Source organism: Pithys albifrons, chromosome 2, assembly GCF_047495875.1.
Source record: "Pithys albifrons albifrons isolate INPA30051 chromosome 2, PitAlb_v1, whole genome shotgun sequence".
NCBI lineage: Eukaryota > Metazoa > Chordata > Aves > Passeriformes > Thamnophilidae > Pithys > Pithys albifrons.
In genome coordinates, this window is record NC_092459.1 from 48,731,297 (window position 1) to 48,753,744 (window position 22,448).

At 38.5% G+C, this 22,448-nt stretch overlaps 1 protein-coding gene across 1 annotated transcript in view; it reads left to right on the top strand.

Moving 5' to 3' along the window:
* Positions 1–22,448, top strand: part of NT5DC1 (5'-nucleotidase domain containing 1) — a 130,452-nt gene that overhangs the window by 103,286 nt on the left and 4,718 nt on the right. Inside the window, exons 9-11 of the mRNA XM_071547877.1 lie at positions 7,824–7,942; positions 8,756–8,914; positions 14,974–15,142. Coding sequence (XP_071403978.1) covers positions 7,824–7,942; positions 8,756–8,914; positions 14,974–15,142 — 447 coding nt within the window. The remainder of the gene's footprint in view (positions 1–7,823; positions 7,943–8,755; positions 8,915–14,973; positions 15,143–22,448) is intronic.

Consider the following 22,448-nt stretch of genomic DNA (forward strand, 5'->3'; position numbering starts at 1 on the left):
GGCAGTTTCTATATTTCCTAATAGGAAGTAGCCCTTAACTATTCAATGCCATTATTTTCTAATTAAATATTTTTTCTTTTATTGTTGCTTAAATTGCCAAGTGTTATTAATAAACTATAAAAATAATCACAATTTAGTACATGTAAGAAGGAATGCCAAAGTACTCTCTTCTCTGACAGCCAGATTCAAATTGGTTTAAAATCAGTATGATTTTAAATGTGTAATATAATGCTCCTCTACTACCATGTGATAAAAAGAAGTCTTGAGTCAACAGGAGTCAGAACCCCTCTCTCAGTACTCTCAAACATAAGCTTTTATTTTCATGAAAAAAAGATTATTCTAATGCATCCAATTCTCCTTAGAAATACTGGGTTGGCATGGGGTTCTTCTAAGGCTAAGCAAGGTTTTAATAACTAACTGCAGCTATGGGATACTTGTGCAGTTATTAACAGACAAAATGCTGTGCATAGTTATTTATTTATTTATTTTTAATATCCAAATTTCATTTTTTTACCTGTGGAGCTGTAAATCTTAAGTTCATCTTTTAAGGCTGGTCTAAACCTCCCCCACTTCAGAGGCAGCCAATATTTAGAGCTGTGACTTCAGACAGAGGAAATCAATAAAAACTAAAGTAGGGATTTCAGGAAGTGTAATAAGTTAGGAAAAAAGAATGCAACTACTTATAAATCATAAATCAACTTGGTTTTGTAATTAATTTTCACATAAATGTTAGTGAAAATATCTATTGTGTATTTCAGGCAAATGAGTACTTACAATAACTATGCATGATCGTGTCTCCTCTGCAGTGACTATTTCCTTTGAAATAACGTATTTTAGGGAATTGAAAAAGTTAAAAGCAAAGGCCCCTTGCAGAAGGTCTACATATTGTTTTATGGGGATACATTTGTTTAGAATCAAATTGTCTATTCCAGTTTACATATGTATTTTATACCTGCAGTATTATGATGTAGGGAAAAAATTCTTAGCATTTCTGTAACTGAGGATTAAAGAACTTTTCTTCTTGTATTTGTTCCTCCTTTATATATACATGTCTGAGGCCAAAGTAAATTATGGCAGGAAGTTTTTCCCCATTACACTTCAGTGTCAGTTTTCACTGGGGAAGAGTATGGTCCAAGAGCAAATTTCAATATGCCTTATTTCAGTAGGTATTATTGGAGAGATTTAGAGGGTTCGGATAAATGGAAGGATTACAGACTACACAGTGCAAAGAAGATTGTTTGTGTGTCTCAGTGTTATTTTAATTAAGAAATGGAGACATTTTTCTGAAGTGACAGGTTAGGTCAGAACTGACTGATGGACTTCATCTCATCTTCTGTGCTTCCATCCATCTTCTGCTTCCATCCACTCTTTAGAGTTTTGTACCGTAGTGAAGTACACACTAGTAAGAGAGGCTATAGACAGATGCTTGAACTGAACTGCATATTCCTGAAATGTTTGTCAGGTTTTTTTCCTCAATTACCATACCATTCCTAACTTATTTGAAATGAAAATGCTTTCTGCGAAAGCATTCTATTCATTTCTCTCTACATGATTATGTAGGGATCTCTAGGATGACAGTGATATTATTTACATGGTTATTTGGGAACATTTATCTGAATAATGGGAGTTCCTCATTTATAATGATCTTTTTACAAAACTAATGAGGTCCAGAATATAACTGTCCTAGAGAGGGAATTTGTTTCTTTTCTTGCCATTTTTTACCTCTTCAAGATCCCAATTTCAAAAAACAAAATAAAAAACCCAACAAAATCTTTACAATAATGAAGTGAAATTGTGTACAAATGTCCCTCTTAGCCATTCAAAGTAGAAGTTTTCTTATTTTTAAATAAAATTCAATAAAACTATGGAAAAATACCCTCACCAGATTTGCGCATGAACCACAATTAAAAATGGACTTGTAGATGAATCACCTTCCAAATAATTCTCCTTTTCCGAGAAACAATGGCCTTGCTTGTATTTCATCATAACAATGTTTTAAAGAACACTCTGTTCACTAGCCAGACTGTTCCTAGGCAGGTATAAAGTTAATGCTTTGACAGATTTGAAAGCAAATTACTAAATCTCTAGTGAGCTGTTATTTTCAGTTCCTGTAACACAACAGCCGAAACCTTCTCTAGAAACTTACTTGCTGACTTCTCTAAAGGAACTACTGATTTTCTTACGACAAGAAAAACTTCAGTCTTGTCTCTACATATCCTGTTGCTTGGCACAATTACACAGTAAAGCAGATTTTAATAAAAATTTAAAAGGTTTTAGTAAAACTAAAAATGTAAAAACTTTTGGTTTTACTTCTACCCAAAGTTTTCTGTGGGGTTTATATATGGCCAGAGCAATTTGAAAATGCACTATTGTGTACTTTGGTCTTATCATGCCATATAAAACAGCAAAAGAGCAGAAGTCCTTCCTGAGAAAAGGAATTGTTTAGTATTTGGATAACCAGTATTATTATGAAATAGTTTATTTTTTTCCATAGGATAGTATCTGTATTTTTCTCTCAGCTTTATCTGTGATGTTCTTTTGGAGTACTGCCAGCTTTTAGTAGTGCTGTTGTTTAGTCCTCCAAATGAATCAGCACATACATGTTGGGATTGCTAAGCATAAGAAGGATGTATCACTGCCTGTGTAAATTTAAACTCCTCATTATAGCTTTTAAAACTGAATTTTTACTTTGATTAGTTCAGCCTCTGTCTCATCCACCATAAGGTGCCCCAAAAAGGGCAGAATGATGTAGAGGCAGGAAGGGGAAATGATCTTCAGTTTTTTTCGGGCAGGGGTAGGGGTGGAGCATGGGGGACAGAACCAAGCAAAAAAAAAACAACAAAAACAACAACAACAAGAAACCAAAAAAAATCACCAAACTGGACTGCCAAGAATGGAGGTGCCCAAAATCACCAGTCATTTTGGGAAGCCTTAAGCTTTTATTTCAGCACATCCTGCTAAGGAAATAATTTGTTCCTTATCACTTACCTGCAGTCATTCAGTCATGCAAGGGACTGGCAAGTGCTGATGCACATATTGGGCAGATGGATTTCACAGCTCCTTTCAGGGCACAGAAGCAAATCAGGGATGGCAAAACATACAGTAATACCTGTGTGAATCCTGAAAATACACAGCAAAGTTGATTGGTCTACACACAGGAATTTTGGGTGATACTCTAAGAAGGATGCCTATAGAGTATCAAGTTTTACCTCCAGGAAACTTGTAAGTACTTGCTTTCTTCGTGGAGAACATGCCCACAGGGAAACTCTACAGCTTATGTCATCCCACCAGAAAGATTTTACCTGTGCAGGTCTCTTTGTCTTGACTGTAAAACAATGTGCTTTCCTGACCTAATTCCCTTTAGGGAGAGGAACGTTTGTCTTCCTAAAGTGAGCCAAAAATGCTATCCAGAATCAGACTGTCCTTGCAGGTGAGGTTGGAACATAATCCAGCTTTTATATTAATGCCTCAGGGGCTGAAATGACATTATTTTAAATTGCAGAGAGGCTCATCAGTATGATAGTTGTGGATCACAGAATGTACTTGTTTTACAATAACCCCTGTGCTGTAACCAGTGCTTCAGTGTGCTGAACACAAGCCCATCAGCACTAGGTGCCTGCAGGCAGTGGGAGCCCACCGGAGCTGCCCGTGGGCAAGAAGAGGCAGGAGCAGGTACAGGCACAAGTAGTGACAGAGTTGACACATGTTTTTCATTCCACTGTACAGCTCAAAGGAAAAAAATTATCAGTGAACCTAGAAGCCAGTCTAACTAGGTCTGTATGGAAATGAGTAAAAGGCTGTCAAGGGAAAGTCAGAAAGGCAGGAGATGGGGCTGTTGGGAAGCTTTACCCTGTATTCTAGCACACCTTTGGCTGGCATGGCCTCTAGGCACCTGTAATTGCTTTCTTACCCTGGTCTCTGCCCAGTCAAGTAGATGTGAGGTGTCCTCAGGCTCTCTGGTGAGTCACCCAGTCCTGGCCCTGACATGTAACCAAGACTCACTGCAGAGCACCCAGCCAGAGAAGCAGTGCAGGGTGTAGTTTCAGGGCTGGTGAGCTTATGAAAATTAAGCTGGGTGTAGGTATGACTCAGTACAGACGAATAATTGTTGAAGCATAAATTCATCCTCACCTCTAGCTTCTCTTTTGGCCTTAGCCTTCCCAATCAGGAGCCCTGTCCCATGAGCTGGAGTTTAACAGTGCAAACACCAGCCAGGTTAGGGATAGATGCCCAGGTTTAGACCTGGGGCTGAACATGCAGTGTAGACACCACTTTGGCACTGGAACTACATGTGTTCAGGTTTCCACTTCAGCAGATATAACCCATAAACAGACAGCCAAGCAGGCAGCATTATGCAAGTGTGTGCAGTCTTTCCCAACCAGTCACTCTTTGCCAAAGTAAATTACCATCAGTTGTCATTTAAATGAGAATAAGCTTCACTGATTACTTTTTGCATAATCATTCAGAATGAAACCAGATGTTCCTCAGCCCATGTTATAAAGCTGCAATGCACATTTTAAAGGTAAGGAAGTCTTGCTAGTGAAGTGGTTTATCTGGAAAAAACGTATCTGCTAGCAGTGATGAGAATGTATTTCTGACTCAGAAACCATTTCCCAAGCTGTTAGACCCAGCCATATGCAAATTGCCATCCCAGCAATATTAATATTGACCCAGTATGAGTCAAGCTTTTGTTGTTTTTAAAAAGGAACAGTAACTTCACTTCAGGGAAACTGCTATTAGGTTTGGGTTAGTGTTTTAATAAAATGATTTTCTGGATTTAATTATTTTAATTTTACTTGCTTTCTACCTTTACTTTTCTTGTTGTGACATGTTTTCAATCTACACATAGGAATCTGGGCTGCAGTGATATATTAGACTTCATAAGGAAGCAAGTTGCTCTATCTAAATCATCTGAGAAATTCTTTTCAGTTATCCCGTCTGTTTGAAATTGTCAGGACATCTCCTTTTCCTCCCAGCTTATAAGAGCTGAAGCATTAGCATCCACACCTATATATGTTGCTTCCTCATGAAAGAATATTTATAGCATTTCTGACCTTTGAATAAACTCCTACAAATCACTAACAGTAAAGTGGAAAGAAGGTCGGGAGCAGTTTTCCTCCTGACCAAGTGTAGCCAGTGTTAGGCTTGGAATATCTAAGATATCTTAGGAACTACTATAACCACTTTTATGGAGCATTTCTGCAGGAAATTCAGCGCTGTCATGTAGCTGCCATCTGAAGGATACAATACAAGGTCAGAGCCAATGGTGTCATTGATGAGTTTCCAAGTTGTGTATCAATTTTTACATCACAGAAATTCTACAGGAAACCATAAGAGGCAGTGCTGAATAATAAGTTTCTTAGCTATATTTTACCACAGAGAAAATATAAGTGAATTAGAAACTGTTCCCGTTAATGACTTACCAGAACTGAAACACCATTCATTTCCTCCCACTTCAGATTGCAGAAAAAAATTGATACAGTCACTCCTAGATGTGTATGCACAAGCAGCCACGTGAAATGGTTCGAGGCAAGGTTTGCCCATTCATAGTTTTATCCCTATGACCCTACAACTCAAATATTTTAAAGGACCTTTCCCAATTCCTCAAATTTCTGAAGCTCCTTCCAAAATACAAGTGTTCCCATAATGAGTTAGATATCTCAATGCTATTTGCTGCCACCTTCTAAAGGGGAAATTAATTTCCCTTCATTTCTCTGCCTAAAAGCCAAGTTTTTAACTTAATTAAATCCTTTCCTTCTCCCGAACTGGCACCTTAGAAAGTCCTTCTTGCACTCTCTTTTGCCTACCAACTAGTTCAGATTGTCACTTAAATTAGAAGCCTAAATTCTGCATGCATTGGGTTAAGGGAGATGAATCCCATTGCTAGGGGTGACAATAATAGCTCTCACAGAGACGTCCTCTACCCTGTAATTAGAGTGAATTGTTTCGGTCAGCACTGCCCCTTATGCCTTGCCAGAGAGGTAGCGAAGCAGGGTCTTGCTCTTTGCTGGAGCCTTCTGATGCTGCTGTAATACATAGGGCTCCTGTTTGCAAATGCAATGTTGTTATTCTGAGAATACCCCTCATAATGGCTCCATTTTTCTCTAGTATTTTCCTGATTGAATTGTCTCTCAATGGAGAGACAATGATAACTATATTAACCTTCACAAATTTCAAGAAACTTTTTATAGCAGCTCAAGAGAGTTGGTTTTGTAAGTTTCTTTTTCTGTGTCCATGTCATTTGAAGATTATGTCTACTTGTTCAGCCAGCCATGCAAATATGTCTAAACATACAGAGAAAATAAAACAAATTTACTGAAGTTTGACAATTTCTGTTTGATCAAAAGTTGTTTGATCAAAGGTATTTTAAAAGTCAGGAAATTAAGATATTTTTAATGGATGCTATCATATTATTATTATTATTATTGTTAAGTTCCTGAAGAAGAACAAAGGGAAAGACATTTCCACACAAGTTCTACATGAATTGTTGATGTCAACTTTTAATTTCCTTGGGTTTTCCTGGTTTATAAAACACCCTTATATAGAATTGTTTTGTCTGAGAATAAATCCTGTGTTTATTCAAATTCTTAGATTCATAATATTAAGGAATTATTTACTTCCTCTCTCCACATACCTATTTCCCCCTTTTTTCTTCTTTTTTGATTTTCTTTCCAGGACCAATGTATTGCTCCATGTATGTCTTCAGTGTTCTTAAATGTAAAACTTTCTTATAATTTCACTTTTCTCCAAAATGTGCATTCCAACTTCCAGCAGTCTCTAACCAAGTGAATTTTTCTCTTACTCTTATTCCTAATATATTCTTAGTACTTCAAAAAATTCTATAAAGCAGGAGAAAAACTCAAGTCCTGATGCTACACCTAAGTCAGATCTCAGTACTGTATTGGCTTGTAACCCCTCTATCTCTAGCATAAAATTAAGACATGTTTGATTGAGACTGAATAACAAAATCAACCTTTTATTTCACCAATTCAGTAGACAAAAGACATTAATGTTAATATTTCTGATGAAATTCAAGTTTAGCAGTTCACTAAGGCTTCAGCAAGCAGCTAAATGGAGTTCATCTGTCAATAGCACATGGATCTGAAAAAGCAATGAGGTTACATGGACACCAGAAGAGGTCAATCTGCTTTGTGACCATCCAGAAATGAAGCCTGTGGCACAGCTGGGCAATGACCAGGGAGGTTCAGCTTCTGCTGATTTTTCTGATTCACTTACTGGCAGTGTGAATGTATGAAAATGTAGATTACACCACCAGCAGCAATACTGTCCACTCATCGCTTCATCAAAACTGGATGATAACTGGAACTGCTCATTGTCTGTGGTGATCTAAGGCTGGTGAATGTCCTTAAGAGCTATTTCAGTCTGGTTTGTTGTTTTCATGTCAGTGTTTAAAATCCGTATATCATTTGTCTGTGTGAAAAAGTACATGTTGTGTCTTACAGTCTGTTTTATCTTATGGTTTCACCTTACGTTTGTAGCAGCTCCTCCATCAGTCTGGTCCATGTGTCTTCCTGCCTTCACTGCTGCAGTATTTGGGAGGCAAAGCCCATGACTTTGATTCCTTACCTCTTCTGTAGTCCTTGCAGAGAAGGTTCAGCTGCTTCTTTTCTCACAAATGTCTCCCTCCCCACAGCTACCAAACACCATGATTGAATCTGCAGTCAGTACCAAAACTTGAGCCAGACACTGGAGCTGCTTTAATGTCAAAATAGACCAGCTGTGCACAGGCAACTTCTCACACATGTCACAAATACAGAAGGATAGGCTGCTCTCACTAACAGTGTGCAATTTGGTGATTCCAGAGAACGATGAGGAGCAGGAGGCTCTGCTGTCACTGGACAAGCCCGGCTGGTATTCCCAAGGTAATGCTATCCAGCTCTTTGATCTACTGAAGAAGATGACTGGCAAGCTGGACCCCAAGGTATGTTTAGAATAAATCTTTCTGAAAATACCTTTTCAATCAAGAATTCACCAGACAAGCTTTCATTAAGCTTATTGATGTGATTGGTCACCACCTTTTGTTCTGGTTATGCTTGCTGCTGTCTAACAGACTGCAGCCCAGAACTGGAAGTAGCATATTAGTCTTCTTATTGGTAGAATATATAAACTTTCTAGATGTTTTATCCTGTATGCATGATCATGCATTTCAGCAGCTTTGGAAAGAAATGGATTATAATCTGGAAACCTTATATAGATTAGAAAGTGAAAACTAGGATTATGTTATTTTAAGTACAGGTCTGGATGGGTGAAAATTCCACGTGAAGATGGTGCAACCACACTTTCCCTAGTGGGTAAACTCCTCCCTGGACATGGAAAAGTTATGTACCATCAAGAGGTGCTCCATGTTCTCTCTTGTTTCCACTGTAGTCCAAAACTCTTTTCCATTTAGTGTATTTTCTTGGTAGTCATTCTACTGCTTCCTGTCAGGCTATTTCTGTAAATCAAAAAAATCAGTGATGTCCCTTGTGCTGGTCCCAGTTGGGCATCGCTGTCAAGTGTCCCTGGAGGGCGAGAGTGAGGAGAATGTTGAGAGGCCAGCCTTTCCCTTATGGAGCTGGTAGAAGATAAAACCCCAAACCTGACATTAACAAGATCTCTGTGTGTCATGACCAGCTGTAAACATGGAGGAATTTTTATTAGGTTGTTTTTAAACCTCTTTTTCTCTCTGTGAAATACAGTTTGCTTGTGTTTTCTTCATATACAATGAACTTCTAATTTGCTTCTTCCCTTGTAGGTTGTTTATTTTGGTGACAGCATGCACTCCGATATTTTCCCAGCTCGTCACTATAGCAACTGGGAAACTGTCTTCATCTTAGAGGAGCTTCTAGGGAACAAAGTTACAGTGCCTGTGAAGGCTGAATCTGAGCCCTTGGAGAAGAAAGGAAAATACGAGGTAAGGGTTCCTTGCAGATGTTTCCTGGAACAGAATAAAGTAGGTTACAAAAAAGCTTCATGCCACCTGCACTGAGAATGAACCTGTTTATCCTACCAGGATGCTGGCAGCATCAGCATCCTCCAAAGATGTATCCTACTTGTCTTACCAGGAGAATGCTGTTTTGTCCCAGCTTAGGCATTCCATAGGCAACACAGAGCCTCTACCTGGAGCTAAGTAATGGATCTCAGAAAAAGAGCTGTATGTGCTGTCCCTTAGCAACAGCCCAGAGTCTTCTACTTTTTATTAACAGAAACCTACCCTCTATCCTTCAAGAAAAAATTTAATGGCCACTTATCACAGATCCAGCACCTAAACTCTGCTGAGTTCATGTTTCCCTGTGTGTTGTGGCCAACTGTAAACATAGGGGAATTTTTATTATATTGTTTTAAAGCTTGCTTTTTTCTCTTTGCTTTCGCTTTCCTCACATGCAAAGAAATTTTAATTTTCTGCTTAACTCACAGGTTGTTTATTTCAGTGGCAGCTGCACTCAGATAAGAGGGACTGTTTTGAAATCTGTTCCAGTGCAAACTACTGATAGTTACCTCACATAAATTGTGGTTTTCAGGTTGATCACAGCTGGAAAGCAGAACCTTAACACTACTGCCACCCTTTAGTTCTCCCACAGATGGTGGAAAGTTACTATGGTGTATTCTTTCTGCCGCCAAAGAACAAAATAGTTAGGGATCAGTGCTCAGATGGATGATGGAGGAGCGTTGTACCTCTAGCATGTCCTTTGTAGGTAGGAACTCAGTGCAGCTTTACTTTCTGTTTGGACTGTTTCTTAATTTCATATACCACTAAATACATGGGTCATCTTCTCCTAGTTGCAGAGAGATATATATGCTTTTTGCACTTTGCTTTATAAAGCACTGAACTTGATTTTTCTTTTAAAATAATTACTCTTTGTGATTAAAAAGTTAACTTATTGATAGAAAAATTTGTGGAGGTGTTTTTATACTAGATATGTTTTTAATCTAATAAGTGTTGTAAAACCTGGTTTTAAATGAAGAAAAGTATATCTTCAATGGGGCTAAAACAATATAGATGTGATATCTATTTTTCTAGTTTATTTAATTGGCATATATCATATTTTCCCCCATTATCCTGATTTCTAAACTAAAGTCAGACAAGGACAGTTTAGTTACTGAAATAAGGAAATGAAATCATTGATGTTTAGGCTTTTTCCTGGGTTGTAGAAAAACAAAAATTAAGACAAACAAACTCAATCTCCTGTCAAGAAAACTATGTTTCTTGGTAAGAAAGGTGGGGGGAAGGTGGGAGAAGGAGGAGTTATTAGTAGCACTATATATAGGTTTATATAACATTATTTGAGGAATTAATGCTTTAAAAATAGCTCATTCTCCTCCATAAATTTGTTCATTCTCTGACTGGAGATTCTGCTACATTGCTGCACAGAACTTACATCTCTGCAAGGTTTGTGGGATTTTATTGAACCACACTTTCTTAAGAATGTTCAATATGGGCCTTTGAAGCCCCCATTTTTGAACAGACAGCGAGAAAATGTTTCTTTTCCTGGAAGTACAAAGGGTAATTGAGCCATGTGTTTCTAAGCACAGGATGATGATTTGGTTTTCTCTCACTGAAACAGCTCTGGTTAACTGCTCACAAGGTCCATCTTCTCTATCACAGCAGTTATCAAGCAGGAAACTGAGACTTTTAGACATGAGCTTGACATTTCACTGATGCTGTAGTAATCCTGATAAGCAATTGCAGTATCTTGGGGAGACATCACCCCTGCCACACACAACCTCTGTTCCCTTTACATCCGCTACCCGTGACAGCAAGCAAGCAAGGGAGAAATGAATTGTGTTGATTAAAGGAACCTGAACCAGGGGGGCCGTGGCAGGTCAGTGGTGTTATTTCATTACCACACTGCTCAGTGGAGTCTGAACAACAGGTCACATCCATATCTCTGCAGTTGACTGGACACCACTAACTTAACAGGACTAGTTCAAAGGGACTCCGTTTACAAGCCTATGGAAGTTCTATTTTCATTTCCCTGAGCAACTTCTCCCATTAAGCCTTTGGTTAAGAAGGAAGAAAAGCCAATTCAAAGGATTGTACAAAGTCAGGTGTTTTTGGAAAATTAGTCGCAAACAGATTAGATTTCCTCTGGTTCATCAGCTTTCACATTCATTGGCAATTAAAAAAATACACTTCCCTGTGTGTGCAGAGGGGGACTGAAAACTTGAAACATGATACAATCTTTATTTCTATTGCTCTTTACAAAATAATATTATAGAAATAAAGCATTACCCCAATTTGCAATTACATCTTTCAGAAAAAATTATAAAAATCTGTTTTCAGTTGTTTGATTGGTGGTTCAGCACTAAAAGAGAGAGGAGAAGAAAATAACCTCCTCACACACAAACTGGAAGACTTGTAATTTCCATTTTCATTAGCAGTTTTTGTCTTTTCCCTTCAGTTAAACTCATGATACAAGCCAGATACACATAACTGTGAAATTAGGGAAACAACTACAGTTCTTTTAAGTATGTGAGTCATGACCAAATAAGCAAGAGAATAGCAAACTAAAAACTATTCATGCAGTTACTTGGCTCCTAAGTGAATTGCAGCATGCAGGGGAAAAAAAAATATGAAGCATTGTGTTGAAACAAGATTTTCCTCCCTCACAGAACTGGGTTTTTTGCTTGGCTGAAGGCTTTGGTTTTGCCTTCTGTTCTTTAAATGTGTGATCAATTCCATCAATGAAAACTCAAAGAAAAGCTGGAATTTGTCCCAGGATTTCGAGGGAAATTGTTACAGAGGAGCTGTAAAAACCTTGGGCTATAGGAATAAATGGAGCAGATACCAAAGGATTTACTGGCGGATATATATGATATTTTTGCTGTTAGAAGGGAGAACTTATTTTTTACAGTATTGCCTAGTGGCTGGTTGGTTGTAAGGGTCAGGGCCCTTATCCTCCCAAATTTCCATGACTCCCTCACTGTGACCATAGACAAGGCTGTTTACTTTGTGCCTTTTGGCTCTGTTTGTCTCTTTATTCTCGTTTATCTTTAACACAAATCTAACAGTAATTTCAGGAACAACCTTGATGGGATGTTGTGGAGCTTGGTGAGTTAAAGCAATATCCTTAAGGCAATACCCTGAAGTGCAATGCATTTTATTTTAAGTCTGCTTATAGTGGTCCATATTGTACTTTAGGTACAATAGTAATTGGTGAAATATTTAATATTTGCATGTGACTTAGAGGAGGGACAGGTTCTGTGCAAAAAAAAGTTAGTCCAGTGGCTGGCGTGTCCATTTGCACACCCAGCACAGGTGTTACTCAGGGACATCTGGCTGTTGTGACCAGCACAGCTGTGCTGGCAGCAACATCTCAAATACTTACTCTAATACCAGCAAAACTGTACTTTTACCATTGATTTTTTCTGTCATCAAGAGCCGGTGGTGGTGTTACTATCTTGGCACAAAGCATAAAACCATCAGTACCAACCATCATACTGGATGCAGTAAAATATTCCTCATGCGCTGTGCTTGGTACAAAGATGATGGCATAGATGGCAAATCTCCACCTAAATAAAGCCTTTAAAAATACTAACAGCTTGATCTTTCACTCCTGTCTCCTTTACATCTTTCTTTTTTTCATCCCTTTACCAAATGCAGAAAAGCTTCAGAGCTCAGCTCCCTGCCTATTTGTATTTTAGAAAGATCATTTGTAAGCTGATGAATTAGTTTTACGATAATAGATTCTGCCTGCTTTGTTAACAGGCCCTATTTGCCTGCAGTTAGTAGAGCAAAGGTGATAGTAAGTATTCCAGGTGTTTTGACTTAGTGGAAAACCCTGGAACTTGAGGAAGCCTGGTACCATCCTCAGTTCCCTGAAGTCTAGACGGGTTGTTTTGAGACTTTGTACCTTCAACTGATACAATCATGGCTAGGCTTCAGAACGAAGATTTGAGAAGGGCACTACCCAGGCTTGCTGCAAGCCTGGATTGTGTTACAATCAGTGTCTCACCTACTGTCTGACCAATATGCCTGAGAGCAAATCCATATGCCTGGAGGATTTGCATGAGAAAGAGGGATTGCTCAGCACTTCCCAGGACCTACGGTCCTGCTGTGAGAGTAAATGCCATGTCTGGGGACTGCAGGAGTGGCTGGGGCATCTTCCAGAGATCCTCAGCCCCACCGCTGAGCATGTGCCTCCAAGCATGTGAGGAGTAGCCATGGTAAGAGGAGACTTTTGCCTGATTTCACAGATGTATGGATTCATGGTATGCAGTCTGTCCTTACTGCAGGCTATGTGTGCTGCCCATGAGATGTGGACACCCTATAGGCATCAGTTAGGGATGGCAGGGAGAGCCATTTCTGATGCTGTGGTGGGCAAAATTTTGACAGCTCTTTTCAGATTTGAAATCAAGATTTAGCCTGCCAAACCTGCCCTGTAATGTGGAGAAAAGTCAATAGCAAAATGATGGGAGCTCTCTACCAGGTGACTTAATTTTCATATCTTACTGAATTTGGTTTTAATGAGGGCTTGGGTTGTAAATCCAAAATGTAGCTCCCTTGTCCTTAATAAGGAAGAAATTCTCACACTGAGAATCAAACCTCCGGAAAAAAAACAGTTAATTTCCTCAGGTTGCATTTTTAATTGTCGGTTGAACCAACCATGCATTTCAAAAGGCAGAACACTCACATTTTTTCTCTTGTCAATAAACAAGGCCCTGTCTTTTGTGCAAATGCTTATGTGGGCCAGTACTGGCATTGTTGTTTTGATTAATCACCTGAACAGCTTAAGAGTTTTCTGCATATGTCATCCAGCTGGAAAATGGATTTTAATTCAGCATAGCATCTACATTTAATTATTATTGATGTATACCGATGGGATTTGCATGGAAAGGTAGGATTTGGCAAAAAAAGTAAGATGATGTCCCTTTGTGTAAGACAAAAAAAACAAAAACACACCAACACAGAAATGCCTGGGACTTAGGTTAAATCCTAGCTTTGAAACAAAAGATAGGAGTTTTTTTCTCAACTTATTCGCACCAGAAGACAGAAACTAATATCTGTATTTGCTGAAACCAATACTTCCTCCCTGCCCCCAGCTGCGCTCAGAGGAAAAACTTACTCAGACTCACAAAAAAAATAGCTTTATGTTTACTGACAAGGTCTGTTTGGCTGGATCAACAGCTTTCTTGTGATCAAAAGATACAGGCCTCTGTTATAAATATAAATGATTCCATCAGATTCTTAAACTACAATGAAGCGGGTTAATAGAAAATAAAGTGCAAAAGTTCACGAATCTGGAGGCACACGCTACAATATCTGTTCTCATATGCTTTGCATGTCTGAGAAGTTACTTTGCAACAAATGACTTTAACAGATTTTCTGTAGTGTAGTTCACAGGTTTGTTTTCCAGTTTTTCATCTTTCTGTAGATATCTCCTGAAGTTTTTCTCTGATTGCTTATGGCAGTATATAGCAGGTTTCAAGATGAACCGGTAAAAAATCAGTTTTCCCAATGGTGTGTTAATGCTTTCTTTAAAACATAATTAGTCTAGATGTTGTCTGAAAATATCCATGAAAAAAATCAATTTTTCACAGTTTGCTAGGAAATGAATGGCTCTCCATGGATTCTGTGGCTCTGTTTTCATTCTTTCCTCAGCTCAGAAACAGATAACACAGGTGGCATGATGCATTCTTCACAGTTACTCCATCCAGCACCAGGAAGCTCCTTTTCCCTGAAGAGGAGGTACAGGATGTGTTACAGTCTGTGACACAGCTATCCAGCCTCTCCAGCAGAGAAAGGCAGCAGGCAATTAACAGTATCAGAATCACAAAAACAGGGAATGGAAGATTTTTTTTTAACAGAAAAATATTTTTAAATTAATTTTTTATATCCTGGATAATTGATAAAATACATAAAAAGATGCTTGGGGACTGAGATGAACACCAGAGTTTCTTAAACTAATGCTTGTGGATGAATAAAGATTTTTTTTTTATCTTACATTACATATTTATTTATTTTTCTTTCAGGAAGATCAGGTCAAAGTCCCTTACTTTGTATCTGAACAGTGGGGCTCTTTCTTCATGGACAGATTGCCAGGCCTGGAAAATGCAGAGGAAACCTTAGTTCACACATGGTCCTGTAAATGTATTAGCACTTACAGCACTATTGCAATCCCTAGTCTTGAAGCAATAGCAGGTAAGGAAGATGGCTTTTTTTTTTCCTAATGAACATGTAGTAAATTTGTAATGCTGTAGATCTGATTTTGAAATTACACATAACTAAAATACATTTGAAATACTCTTCATATCATGCAACAGCGCTACTGGCCTTTGATTACGTTGATGTTTGTGCTTTTAATTGTTGTCCAATACACCAGAGCTTTTTGTCTCTGCAAATATTAGAAGTTTTATTTATTCCCTAGTAGAAATAGGATGTAACATTTAACAGACTGTAGATTTTAGTTCCTGGTCTTGGTCAGGACTTCCCCTGACCAAGTATTTTGCTGTTTCTATTGAATTAGATTAGGAAACAATCACATGGAAAGTCACTTGGGGTTGTTATACTTTCAAATATGTTTCCATCTAATCTGGCTTGTTATACTTCCTCAATCAGCTCACTAAAACTTTGAAACTGCAGTACATGTCAGTGGATCATGAAGTGGTGGTGAAGACCTTCTATCTATATATCCCTGGTCTGTCATTGTACATTACTGAATTTTGTCCATATCTGTACCTAAAGAAATAAACTATTAAATGAATGAGGTGCTTAGCTGTATGAAGAACACAGCAAGCATTTAGTTTGCTAACCCCTCAGTTCAGCATCTGTCGCCCACTTCATGCATAAGACCAAGAAATAAAAGGTTTGTTGTGAAAGAGCTTTTCAGACATGCCCACAGTTATTTCTACAGCAGGACACATGATAGACCTGTTCTTTGCAACCATATTTTACACATGCAGTTACATTATAAAAATATCTCAAAACAGATGATTCCTACTGTGCCACAGTCCTGATAATTTGCCATTTTGCACATTATCTGTATTTCATCCGAAAGGTGCAAAGCCCAGATATACCAAGGGAAATTGCCAACAGGCATAACTTCTGTAAAACTCCCATCTAATACTTTTTCAGGGTCATTCTGTGGCTTGCTTTGAAAGTGTTGGCCAAGAGAAAACACGTTGGTCAGCCGCACTCTGAAACTCTGCCTCCCAGCCAGCTCCCCATAACCACAGCTCAGTTTGCAGGACTAGCAAGGGCTCTCAACCACAACTGTACCACCAACTTTCCAGCTACAGATGAAGGGGTGAGAACCAGAAAGGCACATCTGGGTAGTTAATGAGTAGGATAGCTGCCTGTCATTGGCAGTGGAGCTCTTGCAAAGCCTGTTCCTCCCTTAGGAAGGACACTGTGTGCTGTCAGTCTCTACACTGAACCAGTGCTGGGGCAGGGGCTGATGTCTGTGAAACCTAAACCCCAGTGCTAAAGGATAGAGGAGAAATAATGTTTTTAACTTACAGCTGTGTGCCTGAAAGCAGACTCAAGGCTTCAGGTATGAGAACATCTCTGCCTCCTTACAGAGAGAGGTATTTCTTCTTTGTTTGTGTGGAAGAGCAGATGTTCATTATTATGGATGTTGAAGAATTCCTGACTCCTCTTCAATACCTTGTCTGACTCCTGTCCCAGCAAGCTGTGAAAGCCCTTGCTTTGCCAAGCCCTAAAGTTTTTGGCTGCAGTTTTAAGTCATAGCTTAGCTGCAGCTATTTGGGAATAACTAGCTAGAAGAGATTGAAACGGGTTATGCGAGTTTGATGTGCCCCAACTTTTCCCTTTCTATTCATCTACTTTATTTACCAGCAGAGGACTTTCCACTGCCTAGCTGCAAAAACGCATGCCTTTCCTTAAGATCCCCTCAGCCCAAACGTGCAGACAGGCATTGTGGCCATGTGAGTTCAGCTCCCAGTCACCTGCAGGCTGACCATGTGAGCCCACCTCCCAGCCACTGGCATGCATTTTTCACCAGCATGTTGTAAATTTGGTGCAGGTGGCTTCTGATAGTTTCACGTGAAGTATTTATGCATGTGACTAAACAGTACAACCTGAGTGTTGCCAAAGAGCATTGTAGGAAAAGAGTATCATAGGGAATGCTGCTGTTGGAGTTCTCATCCATTCAAAGTATAAAATAAAAAAGCACATACACAAATAGAAAATTCAATATCTGACTCAAAAGGGTTTTCCATTCAAAGATGCATCAGAAATTCTGAACTTTAATCTCAGCTCTGGCAAGGAAGGTATTAGTGGGATTGCAGATTACTGCATCACAGTTTGCCATCTAAACTCCCCTGAGAGTCCCTAAAGAGACTGGCATTTTCCTTCTGCATGAGAAACTATATTTTTTATTGCTAACATTTCTCAAAGGAGATCTTCTATGAACATTCCTCAGTTTGAGTGGAAATCAGATACAGGTTATATTGACAGTACATGGTCAATAAAATAGTAGAAGCCAATGCCCCTACTCCTATTCTACATGTCTCATTCACAAATCCATCTGTTTCTCCACTCCTCTGCTATTGAATCTCTCCTCATTTACAGCTCCCTTGCAGACTTTGACCATTTTCAAGCACAATGATGTCATAAAACAGATTTTCCATACCAGGATCCATTACCGTGGGAATGTTCCGTTAGAGGTCCCACACGGAAAGTAAAAGGTGTAGAGGTCTCTCTGAAAAATGACATTTTTGTGTTAACCAGTGTTTCTAAAACATCTATCTCCACTTCAGAAAGTTAGGTATGAGCCAAATAGAGGTGGGTTGGTCTTATTCATCCTACTTGAATAAATTGAACTTCACCTTCAGGGAAGGCATCCACTACTCTCTGACCATTTGATCAAATTTCCAGATACCCATGCAAATAATTATATTTCCTGTATCACACAGGTATTCCAACAATAATTTCAATAATATCATTTCAGGTGGTCATTTGATTAGCAATTCTTTGATCCCAAAAATAATATGCCTATTTCAAGGTAATGCTTTTCCTTTTGATCTCATGATCAGTGGTAGTTTTATAAAAGTCCCACTTCAAAAAATACCATGAGGAGTTTTAGAGCTTAGGGGGAATTTTGGAAGGGTTTTTTTTTGTTCTTCATTGCAAAGAAAAGCTGAAGAAAGTGGGATCAAAATCCCAATAAGGAAAATACAAAAAACTCTTTTTTAAAAATTTTTATGTTGACCTAATCTGAATTTGTCTCACAATCTCTGAGATTTGTTATAGGATTAAAAAATAATGTAAGCAAGAATAGAAGACTGAGCAATATTGCAGTTGTAGAGAGTTTCATTTCAGATAAGAATTAGTGCAAATAAAATGTTTTATGAAGACAATTTCACACCTTGGAGGTTTGATAACCAAGCTTATGACATGCATGAGGATAATGCATTTTGTTAAATCTTGGATGCCATATGAAATCTTATCAGGGTTTGCCCATATGGCTGCATAAGTTTTTCTTCATGCCTTATTGTTATTTCAGTTAGCTAGAACAAGAGAAAAATCTCCATTATAATTTACCAAAGCTGTCTCTTTAAAAGTGGCTGCAAATCTGTACCCTGCCACTTTCTGCAGGAGTTTGAGTCATCAGTCTGCTTGCTGTATGAATATAATGATAAAATTGCCAGTGAACCATGACAAAGAAGTTCATGTTTCTGCTTAGAGTTGCAAATTATCTGCACAATGGAAAGCCCAGGGCAGCCCTGGCTGGGGCTCCAGAACTGGCAGTCTGTGGGTCGCAGATACCCAGGTCTGCCCATCACAGATCAACTACAAATTGCAAATTTCACATACCATCTTCCACACATATTTTAAAGGTGATGATCTTAAGGAATCAACTATTACCACAGAGGTCTCTAACGTGTACCTATATACTCATTTCTATATCCTGAACAGCATCATTCATAATTATTGCTGAAGTGAAACAAAAAAATCCCCCATATTTTAACACATAAGTTCCATGTTTTTTCATTGACATTATATCCTTTAAAGTCAAAGGCAGCTCCTCTTAAAATTACATTAGTCCTTCCTGTAACTAGACTGATAATTACATGCTCTTAGTCAAATCTACAATTTCCTTAAACATATAGAACTATCTATATTATGCATTGTTCATTAGCAATACCCTTTTATATTTAATGCCTTACCTTGCCACTGTTCTTTTACTTACCAGATTCAGTGTAAGAATGAGTCTACAGAATAACATCTAAACACTAAGTTTATCAAAATGCTTTGAGAATTTGAACTGCTTTGGGGCTTAGCTACTATAAATAGTAGTTGCTACTACAAGGCCAAAGAGGTCATTTTTATAATTAAACCTTTTAGGCAAAAAACATCTTTTTATATCTGGTGAAAAACTGGTGTACATATACAACACCAACATTTCTGAGGTTTTCTGGTTCTGAGGTTTCGTGCAAGGAAAAAAAGAGAGAAAGATAACTGACTAGGGAGAAGATAACATGCTGTGCGTGTATGAACATCATCTTGCTTTATGCGTCAAATGAAAAGCATCAGATAGTGTAAATCAGATTGATCTGTTCCCAGAAACTAGTTTCAATATTCTTTTAAGAGAATTAATAACTTGCCCAACACAACCAAGAAATACAACGCATTTATTTTTTCAGCAGCAAAGTACAACTGAAACCAACAGCAACCTGTATTTTAACCATAGCAAATTATTGTTTACTATATCAGAACTTGCTTATAAAGAGTCTTCGGGACCCAGTTATTGCCCAAAGGGTTTGAGACCCCAACTTTCCCACAGAATTTGACTACTTAATAGTAACTTTCTGTGTAGAAAGGACAGTATTCAGTGTATTACAATTTGTTCAGCCTTTCCTTCCTCCAGAAAGGTGTATTGACTTGTGCCCTGAAGGCCATGTCAAATCATGCAGAACCCAAAAGATTACTTCCTAGCCAATAGCTGACAGAAATGTTCTTGCCATCGTTATCCTGCTCTGTGAGATGTCAAAGTACAGCCACCTCTAAAAGATTAAAGGGAGAACTCATGAGCAACTCATTAAGAAAGGGGGAAGTACTCAGTCATTTCTGCTTTTAAGTTATTCTTCAACTCAGGCAGCATAATTTCATTTGCAGGCTGTAATTAAACTGTAATTGGGTTTTGACGGGATCACAGGCTTATGGAGTGGGTTTAGATTGCTGCTTGAAAAACTCTGGTTGTAACATAAAGTGTGATTATTTTGAATGTGAAAATAGGTAAGTCAGCAAGTATTGGAAGTAATTCTATGACAAGGTTGCAATTTTACATAATCTGCAACCTTACATGTGCAAGAAAAAGTTACTGGAAGCATTTATGTACTCTGGATTGATGCCTAATTCATTCCCTCTAGATTAAGATGGTAACACACATACAAAAAACAATGTAGGCCTTGTCTTCATGTGTGTCTGTGTGTGGATTTTTACTTTAAGGTAACCAATGTTTGTCAACCATCCAGAGGAAAAATCATAAAAAGGGAAAGAAAACATTTGTTTTGCAAGAAAGGAACAGGATGAGGTTAAGCCAAGCTGGGAGAGGAAGGTTGATCTTGGTGACCTTACCTCAAAATGAAAGTAAGGGGTGTATCATCTCTGCATTTGTCTTAATACAGCTCCTTCACAGTCTCAAAGTGCAACTTATTTCTTTTTCTTAGAAATGCCTGTCAGCTCAAACAGTTTCTTGTTTCCAGGCTAACTTCTACCACTCTTAGATCCAGAAGGAGTCATTCACACAGAAATGGATTAACAGATCCCTGAAAGACTTAACATTTCCCAGTAGGGTCTTGCCATTCCTTTAGGTTGGTTTTTTTTTAGATTAGGTTTTCACGTAAATATTTGAAAACATTATAGTCTAATATTTTCTTTTGATCAGTTTCAGATAAAGCAAAGAACCACAAAGGACTATTTTCTTAAAAGATCTCTAAAAGTCACCATTTAAAATAAAATAAAAATGAGAGGCATTTTCCTCACATACAAATATTGACTTTTCTCATGTAAACCCAAAACAGCAAAGGAATTTCGAAGGCTTTCCTTCACAGCAGACACTTAAGAGGCTCAGCTGAGTTCAGTGCATGCCTTATGCACAGCTGTTTTGTTCAAGAAGGGGTCAGCAGTCACTTGGACATGGGATAGACCCAAAGTAATGTGAATTGTTATTCCCAAACTAATTGCAGTGAAACTGCACACCATGAGCAATTTCAAAGCCATGATGGGATGGTCATTCCATTGACCGAGGCATTCACCCCTCTGCAATACTCTGGTAGCAAAGCTGCTGCTGCTGCACAAATCCCTGCAGTTTGCCACTTGGGTTTTCTTCAATGTCACCATCTTCTGTGTTAGATACCACAAAAGAACAACCAGTGATAAACGCCAGTGGCAGTGAAGCTCTCGCTCAGGCCAAGCTCGTGCCACAAATGTCTACTGGCAGTGCTGCAGCCATGGTCTCTGACCAATACACCCATGTTAGCAAAAACTCTTATTAAATTGCAATTAAAGCGCAAACCTGCACTTTGACTGAGACCAACTTTAGTCTTTATTCCTGCATGCTCAGGAATAAACTGTGGTGGCTCATGTCACCAATTACATCCACAGTCAGAAACTTTCTCCTATAGAGCATACCTGTACTGAAAAGTCCCCCCTTTCCCATGTGACACCACACAGATACCTTCCTTCTCTCTGACTTTTGAGTCATAGAATATGCAGACAGCAGCAATGACTTTCATGTAATTGTCAGAAGGAAAGCTTTTCTAGTGCTGACTTCACTCTCTGAAGCTTTGCTTTAGTACAGCAAACATCTGATCTCCTCCTTAGAAAAATCAGCCTTGGAAGTATTTCTAAAAATAACTGCCATCAGATAAATCTACTTGTGACCTTGGGTTTTTTTCTTTTTGCCACTAGTATGCTCCCTCACATCCTGAGCTTTTGGGGCAAACTCTGCTTTCCCTTTTATAAATAGAAATGTATCAGGAGATAAAATTATTATTTAAGAAAAAAACCTACTTGTTACACTTTACCTGCAGATTGGCAAGTCAGGTCACTCGATGCACATTTTCTTTCAACAGCAACTTGGAAATACAATGAAAAATTTATGGTAAAGCTGCTAAGCCAGTGTACATTATGGAAAATTCTGTAAAAGCAAAAGAATTGATACTGGCTGATGGTCTGCCCCTAAAATTTACATCACCTGGATGATGAGATAGATGTAAGACAGAGTTTTGACTGTGTTTTCTGAGATTTGCCACAATTAAGCAGTTCAAAGATTATTTTTTTTCAAACTTGGATATTACTAATGAGATTTTAGTTTTCCTCCCTGGGCATTTTTGGTGATAATCAGGAGAATATATTTGGATTCACTTAAGAACATAACCCTGCTGTTTACTAGGAGGCTACTGCAGTATCTGGCTCCAGCCCTGCTGGCTGGCAAGAAACAGACCTCAGAGAGGGGAGGGGAGTTCTGCTTTCTGTAGAG